This window comes from Oncorhynchus masou, chromosome 19, assembly GCF_036934945.1.
Source record: "Oncorhynchus masou masou isolate Uvic2021 chromosome 19, UVic_Omas_1.1, whole genome shotgun sequence".
NCBI classification, from domain to species: Eukaryota; Metazoa; Chordata; class Actinopteri; order Salmoniformes; family Salmonidae; genus Oncorhynchus; species Oncorhynchus masou.
The window spans coordinates 36,395,691-36,413,287 of NC_088230.1; the positions used below are offsets into that span (position 1 = coordinate 36,395,691).

A 17,597-nucleotide genomic window follows, 5' to 3' on the forward strand; every position below is an offset into this window, starting at 1 on the left:
CTCCCGCTCTCTCTCTCTCCCGCTCTCTCTCTCTCCCTCATATCTCTTTCTCCCTGTCTCTCTCTTTCTCCCTGTCTCTCTCTCTCCCGATCTCTCTCTCCCGATCTCTCTCTCTCTCTCTCTCCCTGTCTCTCTCTCTCTCTCCCGCTCTCTCTCTCCCGCTCTCTCTCCTGCTCTCTCTCTCTCCCGCTCTCTTTTTCTCTCTCTCCCGCAACAATTTGGGGAAGGCCCTTTCCTGTTTCAGCTTGACAATGCCCCTGTGCACAAAGTGAGGTCCATACAGAAATGGTTTGTCGAGATCGGTGTCGAAGATTTTGACTGGCCCGCACAGAACCTTAACCCCATCTTTGGGATGAATTGGAACGCAGACTGCGAGCCAGGCCTAATCGCCCAATATCAGTGCCTGAACTCACAAATGTTCTTGTGGCTGAATGGAAGCAAGTCCCTGCAGCAATGTTCCAACAGCTAGTGGAAAGCCTTCCCAGAAGTCTGGAGGCTGTTATAGCAGCAAAGGGGTGACCAACTCCATAACAATGCCGGTGATTTTGGAATGAGATGTTCGACGAGCAGGCGTTTACATACTTTTGGTGATGTAGGCTATCTAGAGGAAACCCATTCCACAATATATCTAACCTACAGTATCTATCTCGGAGAACTTTGGACATTTTGCCCGGTTTACAAATCAGCCTTTCATCCAATCACATCTTACTAATTGTGCACCTGTTGTGTTTTCTGTCCAATCAGAGCTGCCAGAGAACTGGACAGACACCAAGGAGACCCTATTGGAAGGGATGGTTTTCCAGGTCAAGTACCTGGGGATGACTCTGGTGGGACAGCCTAAAGGAGAGGACATGGCCGCTGCAGCCATACACAGGATAGTCTCTACGGTGAGTTAGGGTGTGTGTGTGTGTGTGTGTGTGTGTGTGTGTGTGTGTGTGTGTGTGTGTGTGTGTGTGAGTGTGTGTGTGTGTGTGTGTGTGTGCTCAGCAGAGTAGTATGATAGTCTAGTTTATTCACAAAGAAAGATTCACACGGTCTACTCTTTATTATTAAATGAAATCCTGTGTTGTTTTGATCCATTGACTCATGATACTCTTAATCTTATGGGGAGTCAGTTTCCATCAGTGTGTTTTCTTACCTGTGTCGGCCTACTCATTCAAGGCCTACTCATTCTTTCTAGAATAATAGTGAAGACATCAAAACTATGAATGAACACACATGGAATCATGTAGTAAAAGAAAAAGTGTTAAACAAATCAAGATATTTGAGATTCTTCAAATAGCCACCCTTTGCCATGATGACAGTTTGCACACGTTTGGCATTCTCTCAACCAGCTTCATGAGGTAGTCACCTGGAATGCATTTCAATTAACAGGTGTGCCTTAATTTGTGGAATTTCTTTCCTTCTTAATGCGTTTGAGCCAATCAATTGTGCTGTCACAAGGCAGGGGTGTTATACAGAAGTTAGCCCTCTTTGGTAAAAGACCAAGTCCATAATGCACCAAGCTCACCAAGCTCAAATATGCAAATAGAAATTAGTCGCAAACTGTAGTCGCAAAAACCATCAAACACTATGATGAAACTGGCATGTGGATAGGAAAGGAAGACCCAGAGTGACCTCTGCTGCAGAGGATACGTTCATTAGAGTTACCAGCCTCAGAAATTGCATCCCAAATGAATTCTTCACAGAGTTCAACTAAAGACACATCTCAACATCAACTGTTCAGAGGAGACTGTGTGAATCAGGCCTTCATGGTCGAATTGCTGCAAAGAAACCACTACTAAAGGACACCAATAATAAGAAGAGACTTGCTTGAGCCAGGAAACACGAGCAATGGACATTAGACCGGTGGAAATTTGTCCTTTGGTCTGGAGTCCAAATTTGAGATTTTTGGTTCCAACCGCCATGTCTTTGTGAGACACGGTGTGGGTGAACGGATGATCTCCACATGTTAAGTATGGAGGAGGAGGTGTTATGGTGTGGGGGTGCTTTACTGGTGACACTGTCTGTGATTTATTTAGAATTCAATGCACACTTAACCAACATGGCCACCACAGCATTCTGCAGCGATTCGCCATCCCATCTGGTTTGCGCTTAGTGGGATTATCATTTGTTATTCAACAGGACAATGACCCAACACATCTCCAGGCTGTGTAAGGGCTATTTGACCAAGTAGGAGAGTTATGGAGTGCTGCATCAGATGACCTGGCCTCCACAATCCCTCAACCAAGTTGAGATGGTTTGGGATGACTTTCTACCGCAGAGTGAAGGAAAAGCAGCCTATAAGTGCTCAGCATATGTGGGAACTCCTTCAAGACAGTAGAAAAAGCATTGAAAAAGCTGGTTGAGATTATGCCAAAAGTGTACAAAGCTGTCATCAAGGCAAAGGGTGGCTATTTGAAGAATCTCAAATATAAAATATATTTTGAATTGTTTAATACTTATTTGGGTACTACATGATTCCATATGTGGAATTTAATAGTTTGATGTATTCACTAATATTCTACAATTTAGAAAATAGTAAAAATAAAGAAAATCCCTGGATTGAGTAGATGTGGTGTTTCCAGGTGTTCTAAAACATTTGACCGGTAATGTATATATAATATACAGTTGAAGTCGGAAGTTTACATACACCTGAGCCAAATACATTTAAACTCAGATTTTCACAATTGCTAACATTTAATCCTAGTAACAAATCCCTGTTTTAGGTCAGTTAGGATCACCACATTATTTTAAGAATGTGAAATGTCAGAATAATAGGAGAGAGAGAATGATTTATTTCAGCTTTTATTTCTTTCATCACATTCCCAGTGGGACAGAAGTTTACATGCACTCAATTAGTATTTGGTAGCATTGCCTTTAAACAGTTTAACTTAGCTCAAACTTTTCAGGTAGCCTTCCACAAGCTTCCCACAATAAGTCGGGTGAATTTTGGCCCATTCCTCCTGACAGAGGTTGTTTAACTGAGTCAGGCCTCCTTGCTCGCACACACTTTTTCAGTTCTGCCCACATATGTTCTATTGGATTGAGGTCATGGCTTTGTGATGGCCACTCCAATACCTTGACTTTGTTGTCCTTAAGCCATTTTGCCAGAGCTTTGGAAGTATGCTTGCGGTCATTGTCCATTTGGAAGACTCATTTGCAACCAAGCTTTAACTTCCTGACAGAAGTCTTGAGATGTTGCTTAAATATAATTTTCCTACCTCATGATGCCATCTATTTTGTGAAGTGCACCAGTCCCTCCTGCAGCAAAGCACCCCCACAACATGATGCTGCCACCCCTGTGCTTCACGGTTGGGATGGTGTTCTTCGGCTTGCAAGCCTCCCCCTTTTTCCTCCAAACATAATGATGGTCATTATGGCCAAACAGTTCTATTTTTGTTTCATCAGACCAGAGGACATTTCTCCAAAAAGTACGATCTTTGTCCCCCTGTTTAGTTGCAAACCGTAGTCTGGCTTTTTTATGGCGGTTTTGAAGCAGTGGCTTCTTCCTTGCTGAGCGGCCGTTCAGGTTATGTCAATATAGGACTCGTTTTACTGTGGATATAGATACTTTTGTACCTGTTTCCTCCAGCGTCTTCACAAGGTCCTTTGCTGTTGTTCTGGGATTGATTTGCACTTTCCGCACCAAAGTACGTTCATCTCTAGGAGACAGAACACGTCTCCGTCCTGAGCGGTGTGACGGCTGCGTGGTCCCGTGGTGTTTATACTTGCGTACTATTGTGTGTACAGATGAACGTGGTACATTCAGGCATTTGGAAATTGCTCCCAAGGATGAACCAGACTTGTGGAGGTCTACAATTACTTTTCAGTCTTGGCTGATTTCTTTTGATTTTCCTAATACATCCACAGGTACACCTCCAATTGACTCAAATTATGTCAATTATGACATAATTTTCTGGAATTTTCCAAGCTGTTTAAAGGCAAAGTCAACTTAGTGTATGTAAACTTCTGATGCACTGGAATTGTGATACAGTGAATTATAATTGAAATAACCTGTCTGTAAACAATTGTTGGAAAAATGTCTTGTGTCATGCACAAAGTAGTGTCAGGTGGAGCAGCACAGAGAGCAAGAGCAGACTCAGACCAGAAATCAGGGATGAATGAACCAAGATATTTATTGTAACAGGGAGAGATGAAGTGCATTTCCAGGGATGTTCGGATGAGTTGTAGGAAACCAGGTGTGGAGGCTGGGTTGGGAAACAGGTCCGGAGGAGGGGAATCCAAGGTAGCAGGGTGGTGAGATGTGGAACAGGAGACAGGAACCAGAGTCAGAGCGGCAAAACTGTAGTTACGGGATCCTAAATAAGGATACAGGATCTTAAATAATAACAAATAGCTAGAAGCATGACTGACTGAACGGAGATTACGAACTGGCAGAGTGGAAGTGGTAGGACCGAGTATTTGTAGAGGTCCTGATTATGGAACAGGTTGCAGCTGGTGGTGAACTGCTCTGACTCCAGCACACCTGTCTACAACTACACAATCACACACAGAGAGGAAGAGGGAGAGGGAAAGGGAGAGGGAGAGGGAAAGGGAGAGAGGGAGAGGGAAAGGGAGAGAGGGAGAGGGAAAGGGAGAGAGGGAGAGGGAGAGGGAGAGGGAAAGGGAGAGGGAGGGGGAGAGGGAGAGAGAGAGAGGGAGAGGGAGAGACCGAGGGAGAGGGAGAGACCGAGGGAGAGGGAGAGACAGAGGGAGAGACAAAGGGAGAGAGAGAGAGATGGAGAGGGAGAGGGAAAGGGAGAGACCGAGGGAGAGGGAAAGGGAAGGGAGAGGGAGAGGGAAAGGGAGAGACAAAGGGAGAGGGACAGGGAGAGAGAGAGACAGGGAGAGACCGAGGAAGAGTGAGAGGGACAGGAAGAGGGAGAGGGAAAGGGAGAGGGAAATGGAGAGTGAAAGGGAAAGGGAAAAGGAGAGGGAAAGGGAAAGGGAAAGGGAGAGGGAAAGGGAGAAGGAAAGGGAAAGGGAGAAGGAAAGGGAGAAGGAAAGGGAAAGGGAGAAGGAAAGGGAGAAGGAAAGGGAGAAGGAAAGGGAGAGGGAGAGGGAGAAGTAAAGTGAAAGGGAGAGGGAGAAGGAAAGGGAGAAGGAGAGGGAAAGGGAGAGGGAAAGGGAGAAGGAAAGGGAGAGGGAGAGGGAGAAGTAAAGTGAAAGGGAGAGGGAGAAGGAAAGGGAGAAGGAAAGGGAGAAGGAAAGGGAGAGGGAGAGGGAGAAGTAAAGTGAAAGGGAGAGGGAGAGGGAAAGGGAGAAGGAAAGGGAGAAGGAAAGGGAGAAGGAAAGGGAGAGGGAGAGGGAGAAGTAAAGTGAAAGGGGGAGGGAGAAGGAAAGGGAGAAGGAGAGGGAAAGGGAGAAGGAGAGGGAAAGGGAGAAGGAGAGGGAAAGGGAAAGGGAGAGGGAAAGGGAGAGGGAAAGGGAGAGGGAAAGGGAGAAGGAAAGGGAGAAGGAAAGGGAGAAGGAAAGGGAGAGGGAGAGGGAGAGGGAGAGGGAGAAGTAAAGTGAAAGGGAGAGGGAGAAGGAAAGGGAGAAGGAGAGGGAAAGGGAGAAGGAGAGGGAAAGGGAGAAGGAAAGGGAAAGGGAGAGGGAAAGGGAGAGGGAAAGGGAGAAGGAAAGGGAGAAGGAAAGGGAGAAGGAAAGGGAGAAGGAGAGGGAAAGGGAGAAGGAGAGGGAAAGGGAGAAGGAAAGGGAAAGGGAGAGGGAAAGGGAGAGGGAAAGGGAGAGGGAAAGGGAGAGGGAAAGGGAGAAGGAAAGGGAGAAGGAGAGGGAAAGGGAGAAGGAGAGGGAAAGGGAGAAGGAAAGGGAAAGGGAGAAGGAAAGGGAAAGGGAGAGGGAAAGGGAGAGGGAAAGGGAGAAGGAAAGGGAGAAGGAAAGGGAAAGGGAGAAGGAAAGGGAGAAGGAGAGGGAAAGGGAAAGGGAGAAGGAAAGGGAAAGGGAGAGGGAAAGGGAGAGGGAAAGGGAGAAGGAAAGGGAGAAGGAAAGGGAAAGGGAGAAGGAAAGGGAGAAGGAGAGGGAAAGGGAAAGGGAGAAGGAAAGGGAGAAGGAGAAGGAGAGGGAAAGGGAGAAGGAAAGGGAAAGGGAGAAGGAAAGGGAGAAGGAAAGGGAAAGGGAGAAGGAAAGGGAAAGGGAGAAGGAAAGGGAGAGGGAAAGGGAGAGGGAGAGAGAACTCAGGGAATGGCTGCAGGTCAAGGAGACACCGGATGTCCACTAGGGGGTGCAGGAGCAGATTTGACAAGTAGGTGTCCTAACCGACTTGCCAAAACTATACTTTGTTAACAATACATTTGTGGAGTGGTTGAATAACGAGTTTTAATGACTCCAACCTAAGTGTATGTAAACTACCGACTTCAACTGTAAACATAGAAAGGCCACCGTAGGCAGACATGGCTCTCAAGAGAAGACAGGCTATGTGCCCACTTCCCAGAAAATGAGGTAGAAACTGAGCTGCACTTCCTAACCTCCTGCCCAATGTATGACGGTACGAGAGACACACATTTACCTCATATTACACAGATCCACAAAGAATTTGAAAACAAACCCAATTTTGATAAACTCCCATATCTACTGGGTGAAATTCCACAGTGTTCCATCACAGCAGCAAGATTTGACCTGTTGCCACAAGAAAAGGTCAACCAGTGAAGAACACACACCAAATACAACCAATATTTACTTTAACCATTTGTACGTCGTTACAACACTGTATATAGACATAATATGACATTTGAAATGTCTTTATTCTTTTGGAACTTCTGTGAGTGTACTGTTTAATGTTCATTTTTATTGTTTATTTCACTTTACTTCACTTGCTTTGGCAATGTTAACATGTGTTTCCCATGCCAATAAAGCCCCTTGATTTGAATTGAGAATTTATATAGGCAATAGGATACCATTGTTGACGTTTCTATCAGCTTATAAATCTATTTTAAAGCTGTTGTGTGTTTCCTATCCCTAGGCCCGGGCAAGTGCTAAGAAGTTCCGTAAGGTGACGTTGACCATCTCTCCTAAGGGAATCATCATCACAGACACAGAGACACAGGACCTCATAGAGAATGTCTCCATATACAGGTAAACAATATGACATCATAATGACCTCATAGAGAATGTCTCCATATACAGGTAAACAATATGACATCATAATGACCTCATAGAGAATGTCTCCATATACAGGTAAACAATATGACATCATAATGACCTCATAAAGAATGTGTCCATATATAGGTAAACAATATGACATCATAATGACCTCATAGAGAATGTGTCCATATATAGGTAAACAATATGACATCATAATGACCTCATAAAGAATGTGTCCATACATAGGTAAACAATATGACATCATTATGACCTCAAAGAGAATGTCTCCATATACAGGTAAACAATATGACATCATAATGACCTCATAGAGCATGTTTCCATATACAGGTAAACAATATGACATCATAATGACCTCATAGAGCATGTTTCCATATACAGGTAAACAATATGACATCATAATGACCTCATAGAGAATGTATCCATATAGAGGTAAACAATATGACATTATAATGACCTCATAGAGAATGTCTCCATATACAGGTAAACAATATGACATCATAATGACCTCATAGAGAATGTCTCCATATACAGGTAAACAATATGACATCATAATGACCTCGTAGAGAATGTCTCCATATACAGGTAAACAATATGACATCATAATGACCTCATTGAGAACGTCTCCATATACAGGTAAATAATGACATCATAATGACCTTATAGAGAATGTCTCCATATACAGGTAAATAATGACATCATAATGACCTCATAGAGAATGTATCTGTATACAGGTAAACAATATGACATCATAATGACCTCATAGAGAATGTCTCCATATACAGGTAAACAATATGACATCATAATGACCTCGTAGAGAATGTCTCCATATACAGGTAAACAATATGACATCATAATGACCTCATTGAGAACGTCTCCATATACAGGTAAATAATGACATCAATAATGACCATCTAGAGAACCGCTCCGTATACAGGTAAATAATGACATCATAATGACCGTCTAGAGAACCGCTCCGTATAGAGGTAAATAATGACATCATAATGACCGTCTAGAGAACCGCTCCGTATACAGGTAAATAATGACATCATAATGACCGTCTAGAGAACCGCTCCGTATAGAGGTAAATAATGACATCATAATGACCGTCTAGAGAACCGCTCCGTATACAGGTAAATAATGACATCATAATGACCGTCTAGAGAACCACTCCGTATACAGGTAAATAATGACATCATAATGACCGTCTAGAGAACCACTCCGTATAGAGGTAAATAATGACATCATAATGACCGTCTAGAGAACCACTCCGTATAGAGGTAAATAATGACTGTCTAGAGAACCACTCCGTATAGAGGTAAATAATGACCGTCTAGAGAACCACTCCGTATAGAGGTAACTAATGACCGTCTAGAGAACCACTCCGTATAGAGGTAAATAATGACCGTCTGGAGAACCGCTCCGTATAGAGGTAAATAATGACCGTCTAGAGAACCACTCCGTATAGAGGTAAATAATGACCGTCTAGAGAACCACTCCGTATAGAGGTAACTAATGACCGTCTAGAGAACCACTCCGTATAGAGGTAAATAATGACCGTCTGGAGAACCGCTCCGTATAGAGGTAAATAATGACCGTCTAGAGAACCACTCCGTATAGAGGTAAATAATGACCGTCTAGAGAACCACTCCGTATAGAGGTAAATTATGACCGTCTAGAGAACCACTCCGTATAGAGGTAAATAATGACCGTCTAGAGAACCACTCCGTATACAGGTAAATAATGACTGTCTAGAGAACCACTCCGTATAGAGGTAAATAATGACATCATAATGACCGTCTAGAGAACCGCTCCGTATAGAGGTAAATAATGACATCATAATGACCGTCTAGAGAACCACTCTGTATACAGGTAAATAATGACCGTCTAGAGAACCACTCCGTATAGAGGTAAATAATGACATCATAATGACCGTCTAGAGAACCGCTCCGTATAGAGGTAAATAATGACATCATAATGACCGTCTAGAGAACCGTTCCGTATACAGGTATATAATGACATCATAATGACCGTCTAGAGAACCGCTCCGTATAGAGGTAAATAATGACCGTCTAGAGAATAGAATAGAAGTCATAGTGATGTGTAGTCATGGTGAATAGAAGTCATGGTGCTGTGTAGTCATGGTGATGTGTGGTCATGGTGAATAGAAGTCATGGTGGTGTGTAGTCATGGTGATGTGTGGTCATGGTGATGTGTGGTCATGGTGAATAGAAGTCATGGTTATGTGTGGTCATGGTGATGTGTGGTCATGGTGATGTGTGGTCATGGTGAATAGAAGTCGTGGTTATGTGTAGTCATGGTGATGTGTGGTCATGGTGATGTGTGGTCATGGTGAATAGAAGTCATGGTGATGTGTAGTCATGGTGATGTGTGGTCGTGGTGAATAGAAGTCATGGTGATGTGTAGTCATGGTGAATAGAAGTCATGGTGGTGTGTAGTCATGGTGATGTGTGGTCATGGTAATATGTAGTCATGGTGATGTGTGGTCATGGTGAATAGAAGTCATGGTGATGTGTAGTCATGGTGAATAGAAGTCATGGTGGTGTGTAGTCATGGTGATGTGTGGTCATGGTGAATAGAAGTCATAGTGATGTGTAGTCATGGTGATGTGTGGTCATGGTGATGTGTAGTCAGGGTGATGTGTGGTCATGGTGAATAGAAGTCATGGTGATGTGTCGTCATGGCGAATAGAAGTCATGGTGATGTGTGGTCATGGTGATGTGTGGTCATGGTGATGTGTGGTCATGGTGATGTGTGGTCATGGTGATGTGTAGTCATGGTGATGTGTGGCCATGGTAATGTGTGGTCATTGTAATGTGTGGTCATGGTGATGTGTGGTCATGGTGATGTGTGGTCATGGTAATGTGTGGTAATTGTAATGTGTAGTCATGGTGATGTGTGGTCATGGTGATGTGTGGTCATGTTGATGTGTAGTCATGGTGATGTGTGGTCATGGTGATGTGTGGTCATGGTAATGTGTAGTCATGGTAATGTGTGGTCATGGTAATGTGTAGTCATGGAAATGTGATGTCCATAAGATGACATGTATGGCAGCTCAACCTCCTCAGGTCCAGTGTAGTGTTTTTCAGACTGGATCTCCTGTCATTAGATTGTGAACATCATGTGATCTACAATGCCTGGGAGTGGGGCTGAAGCACAGCAGGGCTGGGGGGTTGTTGGGGGCTTGGGAAGAGGACCGGGGGGATGCGGCAGCGAATCTTCTAATCCTCCTCTAATATCCCCTCTCCCCCTCTAATCATCCCCTCTCCCCTTCTAATCATCCCACTCTAATCATACTCCTCTCCCCCTCTAATCATCCCCCTCTCCCCCTCTAATCATCCCCCTCTCCTCTCCTCCTCTAATCATCCCTCTCCTCCTCTCCTCTAATCATCCCCCCCCCTCCTCCTCTAATCATCCCCCTCCCTCTCCTCCAATCACCCCCTCTCCTCTTCTCCTCTAATCATCCCCCCCCCTCATCCTCTCCTCATCCCCCTCTCCTCATCTAATAATCCCCCTCCTCTCCTCCTCTAATCATCCCCCTCTCCTCTAATCATCCCCCTCTCCTCTCCTCCAATCACCCCCTCTCCTCTTCTCCTCTAATCAACCCCCTCTCCTCTCCTCATCCCCCTCTCCTCATCTAATCATCCCCCTCCTCTCCTCCTCTAATCATCCCCCTCTCCTCCTCTAATCTCCCCCTCTCCTCTAATCATCCCCCTCTCCTCCTCTAATCATCCCCCTCTCCTCCTCTAATCATCCCCCTCTCCTCCTCTCCTCATCCCCCTCTCCTCCTCTAATCATCCCCCTCTCCTCCTCTAATCATCCCCCTCTCCTCTCCTCTCCTCTCCTGCTCTAATCATCCCCCTCTCCTCTCCTACTCTAATCATCCCTCTCCTCCTCTCCTCTAATCATCCCCCTCTCCTCTCCTCTAATCATCCCCCCTCTCCCCCTCATCCTCATCCCCTCTAATCTCCTCTCCTCCTCTAATCACCCCCCTCCTCTCCTCCTCTAATCATCCCCCTCTCCTCCTCTAATCACCCCCCTCTCCTCATCTAATCATCCCCCTCTCCTCTCCTCCTCTAATCCTCCCCCTCTAATCATCCCCCTCCTCCCCCTCTTTATTTATCCCCCTCTAATCATCCCCTCTCCTCCTCTAATCATCCCCATCTAATCATCCCCCTCTCCCCCCTCTAATCATCCCCCTCCTCCTCTCCTCCTCTAATCATCCCCCTCTCCTCATCTAATCATCCCCCTCTCCTCTTCTCCTCTAATCATCCCCCTCTCCTCTCCTCCTCTAATCATCCCCCCCCTCTCCTCTCCCCCTTCCTCTAATCATCCCCCTCTCCTCTCCTCCTCTAATCACCCCTAATCTCCTCTCCTCTCCCTCCTCTAATCATCCCCCCCCTCTCCTCTCCTCTAATCATCCCCCTCTCCCCCTCCTCTAATCATCCCCTCTAATCTAATCCTCTCCTCTAATCATCCCCTCTCCTCTCCTCCTCTAATCATCCCCCTCCTCCTCTCCCCCCTCCTCTTCTCCTCTAATCATCCCCCCCCCTCCTCCTCCTCTAATCATCCTCCTCTCCTCTCCTCCTCTAATCATCCCCCTCTCCTCTCCTCTCCTCCTCTAATCATCCCCCTCTCCCTCCTCTAATCATCCCCCTCCCTCCTCCTCTAATCTCCCCCTCTCCCCTCCTCTAATCATCCCCCTCCTCTCCTCTCCTCCTCTAATCATCCCCCTCTCCTCTCCTCTCCTCCTCTAATCATCCCCCTCTCCTCCTCTAATCATCCCCCTCTCCTCTCCTCTAATCATCCCCCTCTCCACCCTCCTCTAATCATCCCCCTCTCCTCTCCTCCTCTAATCATCCTCCTCTCCTCTCCTCCTCTAATCATCCCCCTCTCCCCCCTCCTCTAATCATCCCCCTCTCCTCTCCTCTAATCATCCCCCTCTCCTCTCCTCCTCTAATCATCCCTCTCCTCCTCTCCTCTAATCATCCCCCTCTCCTCTCCTCCTCTAATCATCCTCCTCTCCTCTCCTCCTCTAATCATCCCCCTCTCCTCTCCTCCTCTAATCATCCCCCTCTCCCCCCTCCTCTAATCATCCCCCTTTTCCTCTCCTCCTCTAATCATCCCCCTCTCCTCTCCTCCTCTAATCATCCTCCTCTCCTCTCCTCCTCTAATCACCCCCCCTTTCCTCTCCTCCTGTAATCACCCCCTCTCCTCTCCTCCTCTAATCATCCCCCTCTCCTCTCCTCCTCTAATCACCCCCTCTCCTCTCCTCCTCTAATCATCCCCCTCTCCTCTAATCATCCCCCTCTCCCCCCTCCTCTAATCATCCCCCTCCCCTCTCCTCTCCTCTAATCATCCCCCTCTCCTCTCCTCCTCTAATCATCCCTCTCCTCCTCTCCTCTAATCATCCCCCTCTCCTCTCCTCCTCTAATCATCCTCCTCTCCCCTTCTATTCTCTGCTCCTCCTCTCCTCTTATCTCCCCGCTCTGTACATCTGACAACCAGCTCTAAGGTCCCCCACATTGCCCAGTATTAATGGCCCTCTCCTGTGCCAATGCTAAGACTGGTCAGGTCACATGACCAGCCAGGAAGTCCAAAAGGATGGTTTAGTTTGATGAAGGGTTGATCCACATTATCACCCCCCCCTCTCTCCCCCACCCCTGTCTCTTCTTCTCTCTTCCCCTCAATCTATGTAAATCATCCCCCTCTCTCTTCTTCTCTCTTCCCCTCAATCTATGTAAATCATCCCCCTCTCTCTTCTTCTCTCTTCCCCTCAATCTATGTAAATCATCCCCCTGTCTCTTCTTCTCTCTTCCCCTCAATCTATGTAAATCATCCCCCTGTCTCTTCTTCTCTCTTCCCCTCAATCTATGTAAATCATCCCCCAATCTATGTCTCTTCTTCTCTCTTCCCCTCAATCTATGTAAATCATCCCCCTGTCTCTTCTTCTCTCTTCCCCTCAATCTATGTAAATCATCCCCCAGTCTCTTCTTCTCTCTTCCCCTCAATCTATGTAAATCATCCCCCTGTCTCTTCTTCTCTCTTCCCCTCAATCTATGTAAATCATCCCCCTGTCTCTTCTTCTCTCTTCCCCTCAATCTATGTAAATCATCCCCCTCTCTCTTCTTCTCTCTTCCCCTCAATCTATGTAAATCATCCCCCAGTCTCTTCTTCTCTCTTCCCCTCAATCTATGTAAATCATCCCCCAGTCTCTTCTTCTCTCTTCCCCTCAATCTATGTAAATCATCCCCCTCTCTCTTCTTCTCTCTTCCCCTCAATCTATGTAAATCATCCCTCTCTCTTCTTCTCTCTTCCCCTCAATCTATGTAAATCATCCCCCAGTCTCTTCTTCTCTCTTCCCCTCAATCTATGTAAATCATCCCCCTCTCTTCTTCTCTCTTCCCCTCAATCTATGTAAATCATCCCCAGTCTCTTCTTCTCTCTTCCCCTCAATCTATGTAAATCATCCCCCTCTCTCTTCTTCTCTCTTCCACTCAATCTATGTAAATCATCCCCCAGTCTCTTCTTCTCTCTTCCCCTCAATCTATGTAAATCATCCCCCTCTCTCTTCTTCTCTCTTCCACTCAATCTATGTAAATCATCCCCCAGTCTCTTCTTCTCTCTTCCCCTCAATCTATGTAAATCATCCCCCTCTCTCTTCTTCTCTCTTCCCCTCAATCTATGTCTATGCTTTAAGGGGTGGATTCTGTGTATTTGAGGGATGAATTGTGTGTGTGAATGTTTACGTGTACTGTGTGTGTGTAAGTGTGTGTTTGTGTAAATGATTGTGTGTATAATTGTGTCTCAGTATTTGTGTGTGTGTCTTAATTGTGTGTATCCTAGGTTGTGAGAATCACCACAGGCCAGAGGCTTGAACGAGAGATGGAAAACAAAACACTGAGTCTGTGGAAAGAAAAGAAAAGCTGACAACTGTAATCTAGAGGGGATAGAAAACAACTGTAATCTAGAGGGGATAGAAAACAACTGTAATCTAGAGGATGGAGGAGAGGAGAATAGAGGAGGAGAGGGATAGAGGGGAGAAAACAACTGTAATCTAGAGGAGGAGAGGAGAATAGAGGGGATAGAAAACAACTGTAATCTAGAGGGGATAGAAAACAACTGTAATCTAGAGGAGGAGAGGAGAATAGAGGGGATAGAAAACAACTGTAATCTAGAGGAGGAGAGGAGAATAGAGGGGATAGAAAACAACTGTAATCTAGAGGAGGAGAGGAGAATAGAGGGGATAGAAAACAACTGTAATCTAGAGGAGGAGAGGAGAATAGAGGGGATAGAAAACAACTGTAATCTAGAGGGGATAGAAAACAACTGTAATCTAGAGGAGGAGAGGAGAATAGAGGGGATAGAAAATAACTGTATTCTAGAGGAGGAGAGGAGAATAGAGGGGATAGAGGGGATAGAAAACAACTGTATTCTAGAGGAGGAGGAGAATAGAGGGGGTAGAAAACAACTGTAATCTAGAGGGGATAGAAAACAACTGTAATCTAGAGGGGATAGAAAACAACTGTAATCTAGAGGCGGAGAGGAGAATAGAGGGGATAGAAAACAACTGTAATCTAGAGGAGGAGAGGAGAATAGAGGGGATAGAAAACAACTGTAATCTAGAGGAGGAGAGGAGAATAGAAAACAACTGTAATCTAGAGAAGGAGAGGAGAATAGAGGGGATAAAAACAACTGTAATCTACAGTAGGAGATGAGAATAGAGGGAGCAGGGATGGAGGGGAGGGAGGGAGGAGAAACATCCTCAGACTTGACCATGTAAACAAACATTTCCTTTTGTTGATATTCTCCTCACTCTCTCTTTCGCTCTCTCTCTCCTGTCCTCTCTCTCCTGTCCTGTCCTCTCCTGTCCTGTCCTCTCCTGTCCTCTCTCTCTCTCCTGTCCTCTCCTGTCCTGTCCTCTCCTGTCCTCTCCTGTCCTGTCCTCTCCTGTCCTCTCCTGTCCTCTCCTCTCCTGTCCTCTCCTGTCCTCTCCTCTCCTGTCCTGTCCTCCTCCTCTCCTGTCCTCTCCTGTCCTGTCCTCTCCTGTCCTCTCCTGTCCCTCTCTCCTGTCCGCTCCTCTCCTGTCCTCTCCTGTCCTGTCCTCTCCTGTCCCTCTCCTCTCCTGTCCTGTCCTCTCCTCTCCTGTCCTCTCCTGTCCTCTCCTCTCCTGTCCTCTCCTGTCCTCTCCTGTCCTCTCCTGTCCTGTCCTCTCCTCTCCTGTCCTCTCCTGTCCTCTCTCTCTCTCCTGTCCTCTCCTGTCCTGTCCTCTCCTGTCCTCTCCTGTCCTGTCCTCTCCTGTCCTCTCCTGTCCTCTCCTCTCCTGTCCTCTCCTGTCCTCTCCTGTCCTCTCCTCTCCTGTCCTCTCCTGTCCTCTCCTCTCCTGTCCTCTCCTCTCCTGTCCTCTCCTGTCCTCTCCTGTCCTGTCCTCTCCTGTCCTCTCCTGTCCTCTCCTGTCCTCTCCTCTCCTGTCTGCTCCTCTCCTGTCCTCTCCTGTCCTGTCCTCTCCTGTCCTCTCCTCTCCTGTCCTCTCCTGTCCTGTCCTCTCCTCTCCTGTCCTCTCCTGTCCTCTCCTGTCCTCTCCTCTCCTGTCCTCTCCTGTCCTCTCCTGTCCTCTCCTGTCCTCTCCTCTCCTGTCCTCTCCTCTCCTGTCCTCTCCTGTCCTGTCCTCTCCTGTCCTGTCCTCTCCTGTCCTCTCCTCTCCTGTCCTCTCCTGTCCTCTCCTCTCCTGTCCTCTCCTGTCCTCTCCTGTCCTCTCCTGTCCTCTCCTCTCCTCTCCTGTCCTCTCCTCTCCTCTCCTCTCCTGTCCTCTCCTGTCCTCTCCTCTCCTGTCCTGTCCTGTCCTCTCCTCTCCTGTCCTCTCCTGTCCTGTCCTGTCCTCTCCTGTCCTCTCCTGTCCTCTCCGTACCTGTGCATGCTGAAACCGATAAAAGGAATATGGCCCTCATCGGTTATTTGAGTCATAATGAATTCTGATGTTCAGTCTTCTGTTATTCAGGCTGGTGGTGGACTGAGTTCCCTGATGTTATTATATTAGTTCAAAAGGCTCTTCTCTCAGTGTGTGTTCGGTTGACTCATCATCAGGTCTGTCTGAAGTTGGAAGCAGAACCCCCCCCCCCCAGGCTTAGGTTGGAATCAAAGCACTAGAATGATCGATCTACTTCAGCACAGTCTCTTTGAACACCACACTCCAGAGGACACAATGCATGCAGACCGCTGTATGATACCCGTGTATATGTGTGTGAGTGTGAGCGTGAGTGTGATTGTGAGTGTGTGTGTGTGTGTGTGTGTCCTCCTCCCCAACAGAAACAACCCTCTACAGTGTATCCACTCAAATTCACAAACGATAAGATTCAGATCATTTATTCACATTTTTACTAAAAACAAAACTCCTTTCCTAGTTGACCTGGATTCCGTTGTATTATATTATTATATACAGATGTGATGTAAATTAATGTGGATTGAGTATAATCTTGTCTTCCAATGCTTAGCACGGACTTGATATATACAGTGCCTTGCGAAATTATTCGGCCCCCTTGAACTTTGCGACCTTTTGCCACATTTCAGGCTTCAAACATAAAGATATAAAACTGTATTTTTTTTGTGAAGAATCAACAACAAGTGGGACACAATCATGAAGTGGAACGACATTTATTGGATATTTCAAACTTTTTTAACAAATCAAAAACTGAAAAATTGGGCGTGCAAAATTATTCAGCCCCCTTAAGTTAATACTTTGTAGCGCCACCTTTTGCTGCGATTACAGCTGTAAGTCGCTTGGGGTATTTGTGAACAGCAGTTTTCAGTTCTTTCCACAGATTCTCGATTGGATTCAGGTCTGGACTTTGACTTGGACATTCTAACACCTGGATATGTTTATTTTTGAACCATTCCATTGTAGATTTTGCTTTATGTTTTGCATCATTGTCTTGTTGGAAGACAAATCTCCGTCCCAGTCTCAGGTCTTTTGCAGACTCCATGCAGACTCCATCTTCCAGAATGGTCCTGTATTTGGCTCCATCCATCTTCCCATCAATTTTAACCATATTTTGTATATATATTTATCCTGTTGCTACCTCAAACAGGTAGATTCTTGGAAGTACCGTACAGTTATTTTAGCATCAAATCCACTTGTCCTGCGCAGTACTTGTTACACAGGCAAGACGTGTTATAGCTACTCAAATCCAGCGTGTCACATTTTTGATTTTATCAGCAGCATACATGTATTCAGGTCACGGCTTCTAACTTCTCCTCACTTCCCAGTATATAAAACACTAAGCCGAAACCGATACGTCACAGTGGGGTTATTATATGATATATTTGGGGTGTCTTGGGCATTGCTATTTGGGTCACGCTGCTCATCAGAGACGCAGCTAGAAACAGTGAGATCTGAGCGAGGTTATCACACGCTTGTTGTTGGACAGAGGAGTTAACGACGGACGGACGGACGGACGGACACACACACACACACACACACACACACACACACACAC

The 17,597-nt window shown here is 46.1% G+C and overlaps 1 protein-coding gene across 1 annotated transcript in view; it reads left to right on the forward strand.

The window, feature by feature from the left end:
* The first annotated feature begins 750 nt into the window (after nt 1-750).
* The window catches only part of LOC135506235 (low density lipoprotein receptor adapter protein 1-like), a 59,388-nt gene continuing 42,541 nt past the window's right edge, over nt 751-17,597 (forward strand). The window contains exons 1-2 of the mRNA XM_064925756.1: nt 751-887; nt 6,944-7,056. Coding sequence (XP_064781828.1) covers nt 792-887; nt 6,944-7,056 — 209 coding nt within the window. The 5' untranslated portion in view covers nt 751-791. The remainder of the gene's footprint in view (nt 888-6,943; nt 7,057-17,597) is intronic.